General features: G+C 45.2%; 1 protein-coding gene across 1 annotated transcript in view; it reads right to left on the minus strand.

Moving 5' to 3' along the window:
• The window catches only part of CFAP61 (cilia and flagella associated protein 61), a 2,971,729-nt gene that overhangs the window by 840,474 nt on the left and 2,117,666 nt on the right, over nucleotides 1–13,589 (minus strand). The window contains exon 21 of the mRNA XM_069608074.1: nucleotides 9,866–10,040. Coding sequence (XP_069464175.1) covers nucleotides 9,866–10,040 — 175 coding nt within the window. The remainder of the gene's footprint in view (nucleotides 1–9,865; nucleotides 10,041–13,589) is intronic.

Below are 13,589 nucleotides of genomic sequence, written 5' to 3' on the forward strand. Positions count from 1 at the left end.
GTCTCCTTGAATGTGCCAACTGCTGCAGCATCTCCAAAACAACCACAGCAAATGCAAATAATCCAGGAGCTAGTTACTCGCATGTGGACCCATTTAAAGTTATGTTGCCTCTCTTTGCCAAAACGAAGATGATTGAAATGGAAACAGGTAGCAGTGACAAAATACAGAAATAAAGCGCATGGGGGACAGACTGCACCCTCTCATACTCAAACAAGCATTGGCAAAGCCAAATGTCCTGTCCCTGCAAGCGTAGGGTAAGAGATTTCTGGTTTAAAAAAAAGAGCATTGTCCCATCCTCTAAATGTTGAATGCCAGACCTATTGGATTTGCCAATGCTTGTTGTTCGTTCTCTTGCTTTTAGATTTTAAAACGTTTGGCATTCCAGAAACACTTCCCCAATGCTAGTCACACAAAAAATGAAATATTGCATTTTTTTTTGTTATTTCTCAAGAACAAACATTTTGTCACTTTTGATGTTTCATTATTTCTCTATATTGTTTGTGTTACATGTTCGTGGGTTTTAAAGGATTATGCCAATTTTAAAATTACTGACCGATTGACGTTTGTTGGTGGCTTTGACTTCTGGTTTCTGATTGAGACTTATAAATCGAAGATACATTGGAGGATTGCATCAAGGACTTGAAGGATGCAACAGGTTTGGCAGAAGAGACATCAAATGGGGGGAGGGGGGAGTAAAATCTCATTGTGGTACTTTCTACCTTCCATAATTAGCAGCAGTGGAAGCATTAATGCTCCATAGCCACAGAGGAACACATTACTTACCCCCGGTAATGTTCTTTCTGATGGATGATCCTCCCACAGATTCCTTATCTTAAATATATTCTCCTGCTTAGCACCACTATCAGAAACGTTTTCCCAGCAGAGGGCATTGTGCGTCCTGGCATCGAAGATATTCTTGTCTTCTGTTTGGGACCGGATGTGACGTCCAAGTCGGTACAAATAGCATGCACAGCGCCCCATGACCTCAGTTGTCATTTTGTCCCCATGCACAGCTGTGTTAGGGATTAAAAGACAAACAAATGAACGCATAAGCTTTAAATAAGAGAGTTATAGTAGAATAATAGGAGGAAGATCCTTAAACGGAAGGTAGGCTGGGAGGAAAGAACATTACCTGGGGTAAGTAATTTGTTTTTCAAATTGATGGTGTCCTCCCACGGATTCCTCATCTTAAACTCCCATAGCAGTAAGACACCACAGCGGATGGAAGGAGTGAACTCCATGGCAATTATGTCATTACCTGGTGGAGGACAGCTCTGCCAAAACGAGACTCATTTGTGGATAGCGTATTCAGGCAATATTGTTTTGCAAATGTGCGTATGGCCACGTCACAGCCTGACAGATATCCTTTAGCGGTACTCCCCTTTGAAGAGCCAAAGTAGCTGCCACAACCCTAGGGTGGTGTGTCCTTAAACCTTCAGGAATTTGCTTACCGACTCTAGTGTAGCATTCAGAGACACAAATCACTATCCATCTGGAGATGGTTTGGTTTGCTATTCCTTTGCCCGTTTTCAAGCCAGTATAGCCAATAAAGAGTTGGTCCTCAAGTCTGTAATGGGTTGTTCAAGACATGTAGAAGCTCAAAGCCCTTTTAGCGTCGAGCCTATGCAGCCTTTCTTCCTCCTTGGATGGATCAGGCGGTGGGTAGAAATCTGGCAAACATATTGTTTGTGACAGATGGAATTCTGATACAACCTTTGGAAGAAAAGAAGGGCGTACCCTAAGAGTCACTATGTCCTTGCTGGAAAACCTTAAAAGGTGGTTTGCAAGACAAGGCCTGCAATTCTCTCACCCTTCCAGCTGAGGATATAGTGACCAAGCAGGCCATATTCCATTGAAGTAATATCAAAGGGCAAAAAATGCAATGGCCTAAGTGGGATAGCCATAACAAATGTGAGTACAAGGTTTAAGTCCCAAACTGGCACCCTGAAGGGGGTCGAAGGGAAGGTGTTAGTCAGGCCTTTTATAAATGTAACCACCAAGGGGATCATGAAGTATGACCCTTGTGCAGGTGTGCACTTAAAAATGGATAGTGCTGCTAAATAGCCCTTGACGGTGGTCACCTGAAGACTTTGGGCCTCATTACAAGTCTGCCGGTTCGGAAATAAGGGTGCCGGTAGCAATGTACCGGCACCCTTTTCGGACTGGCAGTCTACAACTCTGCTTTCTGGGGCCTCTGCACACGGCAGGTCTGGCCTGCGAGTGCAACAGCCCCGGAAAGAAGAGTTGTCACGGAAGCATCTGCACCATTAGCAATGGTGATGGTGCTTCCGAATCCCCATTCCCTATTGGACTCCACGGGAATGGGGACTAACATTTTCTGCCACCAGACTTCCTGATCTTCCGGGACTTGTAATGTCCCAGTGGCAAAAGGAAGTCAGTTGCCAGAAACAGTGTTACGGGGTTGGCAGCAACCGGTGGGTTATAGACAACCTCGTAATGAGGCCTTTTGTCTTGCCAGATGAAGTAGAAAAGACAACACCCTTGAGATGTTACATAAAAAGGGATCCACATCCTGTAATCCACACAAGCTACAAAACCTTCTCCAATGGCAACAGTATTGAGCCATAGTTGCTGGCCTTCTAGCCGAAAGCAAAACCTCCATCATGTCTTCCGGAATGTCTCACTCCCTGTACCTTACTTAGCCTTTCAGAAGCCAAGCATGCAGGTTGAGTGTATGTATGCTCGGTAGAAGAACCTGTGCTCTCTCCTGAGAGAGAAGGTCTGGCCTCCCGAGAAACCGATGTGGAGGACAGATGGCCATATTCAGAATGTTGAGGCACCAAGTCCTCCTGGCCCAGTCTTGGACAATCAGGATCATGGATGCTCAGTACCTCTTCAACCTCCTGATCACTTGAGGAATGACGGGAATCAGTGCCCACACATACAGGAGCTGGAAGTTCCAGTCCACCACAAATGCATCCCCCAGCGATTCCCAGTGGGGAAATTCCCTGGAGCATAAATGTTTGCACTACCTGATCCACTTGAATGGTTACCCAGAGTTCAAAGATCTTCCATCGTGGTCTCCTTCTTGGCTAGGTGAATTGCTAATAGGGAAATATCATTCTGCAATGCCCAGAACCAGAGCTGCATCACCTTTCTGCACAGGGTGAGTGCCCCTACACCACCTCCCTTGTTGATGTAGTGCATGGCCACTGTGTTGTCTGTCATGATCAGGAAAGTCTTCCTCTGTGTGGAGGACAAAAAGCCCTTCAATGCCAGTCAGATCCCCCTCAGCTCCAACAGGTTTATGTGAGGTTTGTCTCCTCCAGGGACCACAACTCGCTCACTGTCAGCTCATTCAGATGAGCGCCCCAGCCCTTCAGATACGCATCCATTACTATGGTTGTCTCTGGCCCTGGCTGCCAAAATGTTTCTCCCGCCATCATATTATCCCTACAAGGCCACTAGAGGAGGTCTTTAGCAACTCTGTTCGGGACGTCAATCAAGTCTGCCATACTGCCAGAGAACTGCGACTGTTGAGATCTGATGGCCCATTTGAGCAATCGCATTCTCAGTCGAGCCTTTGGTACCAGGAAGATGCAGGATGCCATAAGGCCGAGCAAACACAGAAAACTAGGGCTGACCGGTATTGGGTGTTCTGGAATCTGGTGACCATCTGTTGAATGTGTAGAGCCCTGTCCTCAGGAGGAAAAGCCTTGCCCGAGGGAGAATCCAGGGCTGCTGCAATGAATTGAAGCATTTGAGAAGGAGTTTGAGACTTCTTTAAAATGAGGGCGAAGCCCAGTCTGTGAAGTAGGTGGCATGTGTGATTGAACTGATCAAGGGCTTGATCCGCAGACCAGGCTTTGATCAACCAATCGTCCAGGTAGGGAAAGATGTGAATCTTCCAGAAGTCATAACTGGTAGTGAATGTTGCCTAAGACGAACCTTAGGTACTTCCTGTGCTTTGGGAGTATCGGCACATGAAAGTGTCTTGTAGGTGGAGTGACACCAACCAGTCTTGAACTACCGGGGCCTGGAGGATCTGTGAGAGCGTTACAATCTTGAACTTGTCATTTCTGAGTCAAGCACCTAAGGTCCAAAATGGGTCACAGACCTCTGTCTTTTTTTGGGACCCAAAAATAATGGGAGTACCAGCCCTGTTCCTTTCCTGTACTGGTACCGAATCGGTGGAACCCTTTTCCAGAAGGGATGAGAACTCTTTCATGAGTAGTGGGTCTAGAACAGGAGATACTCTGGACAGAGGGGGGCAATCTAGTGGGCACTTTAAAAATGGAGGCAGTAACCTTGGGAAACTACCTGCCATGTCCATGCGTCCGAAGTAGTACTGTACCATTCTTGAAAATGGCGTGACAGCTGCCCCTCTAGTGGCATAAAATTGCAGAAGTCCTTAAAAAGGTTTTGCGGCGGGGGCCGCACTGCTGGGGACAGACGTGGAAGTGGTCTGTGTTTTACCACCTCTACCTCTTGAAGGTTGAGAGAAGCATCTTAACCTTGTTTGACGGGCGGTGGATTGCTTTCTTTTTGGCCATAGTTAAATTACCAAAAGGGTTTACCTCTCAATTGTGAGGAGGTTTGAGCATACTGTCTTACCTCCGCCCATGGGTACTTTGCCGCAGACTTGGAAGCCTTCAATTTTTCTGGCTGTTGTCTGTCATTGGTCCAAAAAAGTGTGATCCATCAAAAGGAATATCAAGCACGTTTGCCTGTACATCCTGTGTAAAGCCTGTGTTTTGTAGCCAGGCTAACCTTCGCTTGACAGGACTTGCTGCCTTGGACTTTTTGATACAGTCGACCGTGACGAGTCCTGACTGTAGGGCTCGGGGCATAGCTTCTTTCCCATCTTCTACAATATTGAAAAAGCCTTCCCTCAGTTCCCCTTCAAGGATGTGCTCTGCTCTGCTGTCTCAGTCACCACAGACAATAGGGTGTGTGTGTATTTTGCAAGTGCACACGAGGCGTTCAGTGCCTTAAATGCCATGCTGCCCGAGACAAATACTTTTTTGGCCAGAGCGTCATACCTTTTGTCGTCTCTGTCTGGGTGTAAAGAGGGGTAGGAGCCTGCCTGCCAACAGTAGCTGCCTGCAACACCAGACTTTCGTATGATGGGTGTCTGGCAAGGAACTCTGGGTCAGGGGAGGCTGGCCTGTACTTCCTAGCAAAATCCTTATGGACTACTAGCCCCAATCAGGGAGTTTTCCATAGCTCGAAGAGTAGATTTGTAATGGTATTGTGCAACAGAAGGACAGTATTAACATTTGTGCCCTTGTCCAGAATGTCTGTTAGGTCACATTCTTCTATTTCTCTTGCTGGAGGGTCCCAGCCTAAGGCATCAGTCACCTTTGTCATCCTCTTTATGTTTGCCAAATTAGGATGGCTTTGAGAATCTCTCTGAGGAAATTCTACCCGCAGCGGATGTGTTTTGGTCACTTGCTTCATGCAAAATAGAGGCCGGATCAGTCTATCATCCTCTGCCTGAAACTCCTCAGGGTGTCGAGGCAAACCCTGGTCTTTGAACCCGAAGGTAACTGGGTCATCATCTTTGTCAAAGGGGTCTTCGCCTATTGGCGCTGAACAGTCCTTTGTAGTCGGCACAGATGGAGTGTCGAAGAATGCAGCAGCCGATGAAGACGTCAGTGGCATCGGTCAAATCCTCTGTTAGTCAAGATTGTATGCAGTACCCTTAGGGTGCACTACAACAACCCTGACCTCCTGGCGATAGGAACCCAACCTTTGGTATAAGTCTTTACTACACAGGTTGGAAGCGTGTTGAGCAGCCAGGCTTATCTCAAGAGTGGTCAATGTGAGCTGTGGGGGAGTTACACAGAGATTCACAGTGGCAAGTATTCAAATAAACTCTTACACACAAGGTTTCTTGATTAGCCAATTATTAATTTATTTAACAGTCAGTTTGAGTAAGCCTTCTTCAGAAGGGGCAATATAACAGTAACACACAAATACACACTTTTAGTTTCTCTAAATCAGTAGGTACCCATTTGGGATGGCACACAGACACTTCCTACAGCCTCAGGTAACTTAAATAGCTAGGACACTGTGGACATTAATATATCACTGTTGCATTTAGAGCAATACTTAGGAGTGTGTCAAAGAGAAAGGTTATTAAAATAAAACCAGAGATCTCACAAATATTCTGAAGCAGGTAAGTACTTTTGGGAACCCCAAATGAAGATTAAGTTAACCCCTTCCTGGAAGTAAAACAAACACAATTTCAGAGGGAAGAAGAGTCATTCAGGGACCAAGCCAAAGTCAATTGGGTAAAAGTCTAGGTGAGCTGAAGCAATTCTTGCAGATAAGTAAATGTCTTCCACAATGTTTTAGAAGTCTTTGTAGAAAAGAAGAAATCAAAGCAGGGCCACAAGCTGATTAGGCTTGTGAGGTAAAGAAGCTGATAGCAACTCTACAGAAGCAACCGAGACAATTATCCAAAGAAGACAAGTAAGGTTACACAACAAGTGGTAAGTTCTCTTAGACTTTACAGTACCTTTGGTTAGTAAAAAAACGGTTCCAGCTGGCTTCTGTTCCTGTGCAGCTCTGCAGATGCTGTGTTCCTGGGCCTCAGTCTTGGGGACAAGAGGAAGGACGTCTGGAGGACTCCTGCACTGCAACAGGACGGTCGGTGACAGAAAAGGACCAACTTCTATTCAGTGGCACTTTGCGGTTTCAGCTCCCCGTGTCTCAGCAAATAGCACCACCGCTGACTCTTGGCTGTTGAGACAGGCTTTCCTTGCATCTGGGGTCCAGCACTATGTTGAGGTGGTTCAGGCGTGGTCAGTCCTGCTTCCTGGGAGTCCGGAGGATCTTCCTGGAGCACTTGTCCAACTTAAAAGCAACGCACACAAACTGGTGTTCCTATCCCTGGCTCTACGGTTTCCAGCAGCAACTGCAGTGAAAATTCAACCAGCTTCGAGAGGATGTCCAGGTGGCTTACTTTGGAGTTGATTGGTCCCACCAACTCAAGGGGAGAAGTTGTTCTTGCAGGGCTTCTCTAGTCGAGGCGAATTCAGAGCTTCAGCACAGCAGCAGGGCTTCACCGGGCAAACCAACGGTCCAGGAGTTGCAGCAGGCGTCTCTCTTACAAGTTCTTCTTCGGATTCCTTCGTCCAGTGGTCGACTCTGCCTTCCAAGCCAAAAAGCCACGCCTTTTATGCAGGTTTCTCCCATTCATTCCAGCCTAGCTGTCAGTCACGCAGCAAGGTGGCTATCCTTGCCGGACAGCCAGCTGGCCGATCACCTAAGAGTGCATTTCTGTCTCCTAGGAGACTAAGCACATGGAGTTTCGGGCACCTCCCTCGCTTCCTGCCCCTGCCAGACACCCCGGAGCCAGAGGCAGGCTTCACTCGTGTATCCCCCAAAGACAAAATGAACAAAGAGACCAAACCTGGTTTTGTGCTTAGAGTAAATCTCAGGAAAGACCTTTCCACAAAGAAATGGCGAAAAAAGACCAGGGCCATTTTGACAAAAATGGCACTCTTGGGTGCTTTACTGCAGCTGCGAACGCAGCCCGCTGTAAAAGCACACCAAGGTAGTTAAAAGTAAACCACTGCCACCAGCCATTCATCGAAGAAAGGGTTACATGAGAAGCTAGACAAAAGGGATACTAAGTAACCCCTCCAGCACCCTATTGTAAGATTGTGTGTGCTGGGTCTAGAAAGTTACAAATGTAAGTAAAGTCAATTTCACTTCACTGCTCTTGGAAACAGTAGTTTATCCAAGAGAAGGTATTTAAACCTTTGGGAAATCTGAAGGACTTCCCTGTGCCACTGCACTGAGGGTGCTGTGTGACACAATGTAAAGATGATGCCTATGGAGTTTGTCAGACTCCATACTTAACAAAGAAACACAGAGTTCAAATCATATTAAAAATACACAAGAGGGTGGGAAAAAGGGTCTCACTCTCTCCAGGTTAAAAATGAAATGTCCTACAATCCAGCAAAGTTGCTATGGGTCTCTAAGGTAGAGAGGAATTAGAACATTTCTGAGAATTCTCCCTAACATCCTCGAATCTTTGTTGAGGATTTCATTGCTCCCGGGCTTTTTGGTGCACGAGGAGGCTGGTGAACCAAGTCCGTAATGGCTTTTTCGGACACTGTGGGCTTGGCGGTCTTCTTCCCGAAGGAAGGGGGAATGGGGTCCGCTTTCTCAAAGACCTGCATCATTTTGATACTAAATTCTTCCCACTTTTCTGCCAAAGTGTTTTTAGCAGGGAAACATGCCTGTTTTTCTGGTGACGAGTCCGTGAACGAGTGCCTCCTCCTTCTCTTCTTCTTCTTTGATGAGGAAGAAGACAAATGATGGGAGTCGCTCCTTGAGTGAAATCTCTTACGGTGCTTCTTTGACCATTTCCTCTCCCCTATCTGGAGCACTCATCAGCTTCTTAACAAATAGTTCTGTTCACCACCTTGTGTCTCGGTCCATTGTTTTTGTGTATATCTCTCCCTATCTGGCCATTTTTCGGCTGCAGAGCTTTTGCCTTCATCAGGGTTGCGTTTCAACAGTGTTGTACTTGGGCGGCTTTGAAGTCGAGCGACCCACAGACAATTTGGAGGCTCTCTCCTTTGGGGCTTTTGGTATCATGTCTTGACATGAGCCGCAATCCGCCAGAACATGGTTGGTACCGAGGCCCCACAGACAAATTCTTAGGGGATTGGTTAGCAACATTTTAGTGGCGCAATCACTGCACGTTTTAAAGCACAATGGTTTCAGGGTCGACATAGTTGATCAAGACTCGAAACAAGTCTAAGAAACTTTCAAAAAATGAGTCTGAGAATTTCTCTGAGATGAATTAATGTGTTCGTGAGTAGCGTGCGGGGCACGCTGAAAAAAGGAACTGAGCGGCACGGGGTGCCGTGACCAGTATTTGTGCAGACGTCGACATCACATCCGGTCCCGAATCCGACGACCCAAGGATTCTCGATGCCAGGTCTCACAACGCCCGCTGCTGGGAAAAGGTTTCAGAGAGTGCTTAGAGAATATATCTAAGATGAGGAATCCGTGGGCAGGCACAATCCATTCGAAGCAGTGTCTTAAATCCAACAGTGGTCGTGCCGCTGTAAGATCTTTTAAGAGGGTGGGATCTGGGATATGAAACTGAACACATTTGATGTACACACCGCTTCCATACCAAAACCGTTAAACTGTAAACACTGTATCTTTTTCTTACACTAGCAGATAACTAGTGCATCCAGTTAAGACCAATTATTTATACACAATTCTTCATTTCAAGTTGGCTGGGGCCTGTATAGCAAACCGACTCTTAAAACTCAAAGGAATCAGCATAAAAGACTCAAATCAAAGGTATTGTTTGAAAACTAAGCTTGCATCATACTCCTGAATACCCATCGAATCCACACTCCCCGATTAAATTTAAAGTCTAGTGCTCATTTGTAATTCTTTTCCTTGCTCTGTGTGAAGAGCTGCCAAGCGTCGGACAGTCAATAAGCGAGGGTGATGGATTCACAGTAATATATTCGAAGTTCGCCTCTTCCTTTTTGCACCCACTTTTCAGCTATGCGCGATGGCACACATTTTCCACATGAATGCAATGCAAGTCTACTAATTAAATTATTCTTTAATTAGTTTGTTAATGAGTTTTGCCATGCACGGCACTTAGGACTTTCATTTTTGCCATATAATAATTAGAGATAATTAAACTACATCAAGTCTTTTTTCCTCGTAAATATGCTGGGAACCCAAAAAAATGACAACATGCTGTAAATGAATCTGGAAAACAAAACATGACAGATGAAAGATTTTGCTTGAATTAATTAGGCACTAATTACATACTGGAGCTGCAGGAAAGAATAGCCCTAATTACCGAAAAAAGTACAGTTTTGCAAAGACTGATGGCGGCAAGAAATCTTACCTTCTTTATCTACAAAATGCTCTTTTAGCCAGTTTAGTGCTCTGCTGCAGTCTTGTTCGTCTTGGAGTGTAAAAAGGTTTGAAGGTACAGTGCCAGTATATCTCTGGTTGGAGCAATCTTCTATTTCTCTGTTCGTCAATAGTTTACTGATATCCGCTCCTGTGGGGCAGGGGACCTGACAGACATTGGAAAAGAGCATACGCATGAGGATAATTATAACAGCATTGATACCTTGGCTTTGCTCATTCTAAGTGTAGATCTTTCCAGAGCTCACATTTATAATGGCAAGGCAATCCAAACGAATTATCCTTTTATGGGATGGTTATTGCTAACTCATTTGGAAAGGCATGTCACTTGGTTTTCTTACAGTCTCATTCCTACCAGAGTGTTTTTAAATTTAAAAAGGTATTTTCTATGTGTGGTTCATTTATTTATGCAAATAGTGTTAGTTTTAATTGGATTATAACAAGAAAATTCATTGAACAAAGGAAAAGGTGAAAATACAATGTTTCCTGTCATTGCCCTTTCAAATATCTACAACTTCTTAGAGTCGAGGGAGGCGCTCCACTTCTCCGCAAACTAACTTGCGAAGGTACACTTTTCCTGAGCGGGAGTGCACAACCTTTGTACATGCCCGGTATTATGCAGAGGAAAGAAACAGCGTGTGGGCGATGAGCAAGATGGCCTTAGTAGAGGTACATGGGCAATTAGGTTGGAGCAGTGGCGGAAGGGTGGGGTGGGGTGCAGCAGCTCAGGTAGGAGGACATAGGAGGATGGTGCTGGGGGTCTCCCTGGTAGTCACAGAGGTGGATGTTGAAGGTGGGGTTGTGACCGGTGCCCAGCCTGCATACGAGGCATAATTGGCAGGTAACGAGGGAAAGGCTATGCCAGCAAAATGCAGGGTGGAAAAGGTGAGGCGAGAACAGGGTATTCGGGAAAGGTGTTATGCAGAACAATCTCATAGAATCAAGATGATCAAGAAGATCTGTTGCCATGGTTTTTCACTCATCAACATACTAGTAAAATAAAAGAGAAGAGGTTGATATATCAACCCCTTCCTTGCTCAAACGTTTGTTACCCACCCTTCCTGCCTACATGGGATGCATAGACACAACAAATACAAACACAAGGATAAAACCTCACACGAAAAATGGAAAATCAGTAACAATACGAAAGCAAGACAATCATGGAAAACCAATCCAATATCAACCTGGAGGCATATCCCAACAAGGCGAAAGGTTTCTTCATTTTCTGATAAACAATTACAATCGATAGAACTGTCCCAGGCTGCATTAGAGGGAAGGGGACATTCTCTCAAATGTATGCATGTACACAAGACACCCTATCCACCCACTAATCTCACACACATCTTGCCTTGTTCTCCCAACCCCTCAGCAGCATCCCACTTCTCACCTACCTCCCTTAGCCATCCTTTGCTCAGCCATCCCTTCCTGTATGCTTATGAATGCCATCACACCCCAAACAATCAGTGAGCCTGCACTTTTCACCTCCTCTCACCATCCTGCCTCTTTAATCACTCTCTCTCACCTGGTCTTCTCAGCCTGCAATACAATTGCCAGAGTTATTCCAATACTAATAAAAAGTAAAATGATGAGCCCACCATTCCCTCATTCTGTAGGTGTGTTCCTTGCTTACGCCTTCACTCAAAATAACTTGAGAGAATTGTCTTTAGCATAATCAACTACTCGAAGTACACACACCCTGCGACTCCGCCCAATCTGGGTCCTGGGCCGTACACTCCACGTCTCCAACTCCTAGTCACTACTCACTGCTTTCCATTTTCACTCTACCTGATCCCTCTTTTGCCTTAAGAACTGCAGTCCATCCCTACCTCCTTCAAACACTTTCCCCCCATGGCTTCAAGCGCACCGTAATAGACTTGGTGGCCTCCCACCTCCCTGACTGATCCCTATCCATCTCACTGAACTCCAACAACTCTCCCCCCCCCACGCCCATCTCTGTACCCATCCCACAAGGATCCGTCCTGGGTCACTTCATTCTCTACATTAGCTTGCTTGTAAACTATTTTTTCTTCCGTTGACTTTCATCGTCAGCTCATTACTGACAATAGCCCAAAAATGTTCTCCTTCCCCTCCTTTAATCCTTTTACTGCTGAACGTAAAACCAACTGCCTTGCCGCCTTCCATCACTCCATGTCTCTTCATTGTCTTATGCTAATCACCTTCAAGAGGAAAGTCATGTTTTCCTCAGGCTACAGTGCTAACAACATGCTCCATTCCCCTCATCTTCAACTCCCATTCCCGACATCCTCATTTCTTTTGACATGGCTTTTTCAGTTCATCACACCAAAGGCGTCCACAGCCAGGCTCAACCACGTCACAAAATTCTGCCTGCACCTCACACAGCACTCCTCTAAATCTTAGATCGCCACCATAGTGCACAGAAAGTTGCATATCTTTAGACACTAATCTCTTGGTTTTCACTCTATTCTTTTGCTCCCCTTACAGTTCTCAACTTTGCCACATGCACTCACTTGAACCTACCAAGATCATACTCCCCCCCAACCTATTGTCACCACCCCTGATGGCTATCTATACAAAATGAATGACTCTTTAAATCCCACATTTTTCCGTTTACGTCTGTCTATTGTTTTTCCCACAGGCATCACATGTTACATGCTATATTATTCATGTTGTGTCCCCTAGTCTCTGTCCCCTGTCAATATCCCTTTATATTACCTCTTCACCAACCAGTTTACTTGATCAACTATTGAAACTTGTAAAGGGACACTACCTAGGGACTAAATCTGTCTTCTGTAATACATCCTCTATATGTCATTTCTTTTCAATATGACATTCCGGCTATTAATAAATATAAAATAAATACAAAATTATACTTTTAAAATCTTATTCCTGTGTAGCACAACCAAAAGCTAATGCATGAGATTGATGATGCACTGTTTCTATCTTTCATGTGGCTCTGACTATCTGAACTAATTTACAAATCACCCTGGATGAACCACATTTCTCAGTACTCAAAAATTAAATAACTTTTGGTTAAGACAATTATCTGATCGATCTGTCTTGCCATTACCTCCCTTTCGAGCATGATCACTAAAATCAATCCTCATTATTAGCAAACCAAAACTAATCTATTGCCTCGAATCATAGCCCCACAAAAGAAGCAACAATAACTTTCACACCTGAAAAGTATTCGAAACAGCATACGTACTCTACTGTAAAATATAGTGTAATTTATTTGCAAAGTCAGTGATTAAAATACATCATTAAACGATTCTATGTGAAAAAGTCCCTTGGAAAAAAGTCACCAGGTAGGCGATTGTTTTCCATGCAACCCTAAAAGCCATCATCCAAATATTCTAGGATGTGTATTAATTACTATTCTAACTTAACTTCAGTCCTATAATATTTGGAAACAGTGCTCGATTTTCATGGGAGTACACATTTGGGGAAAGGTTGCCCGCCCCCTGGCAACCCTTGCCCAGACGACTATCGCTGGAACCCATTAAAACAGCAGCTCCGGAGCATTTGCTTCCTTCTGAGCTGCGTGTCTCCTGTCAACCGCACGTTCCAGCTACTTCTGTGGCCTGGGCACCTGCGTCTCCACAGCACTGGTCGGTCTCTCCACGGCGGACCGGATAGGGACAGCTCCGCATGCAGGGCAGCATCCCCAGCAATAACTTGCTCTGTCTGTGCTCCAGTCTGCTTACTGTCTCGCAGTT

This window comes from Ambystoma mexicanum, chromosome 4q (assembly GCF_040938575.1).
Source record: "Ambystoma mexicanum isolate Mex_15411 chromosome 4q, UKY_AmexF1_1, whole genome shotgun sequence".
Classification (NCBI taxonomy): Eukaryota; Metazoa; Chordata; class Amphibia; order Caudata; family Ambystomatidae; genus Ambystoma; species Ambystoma mexicanum.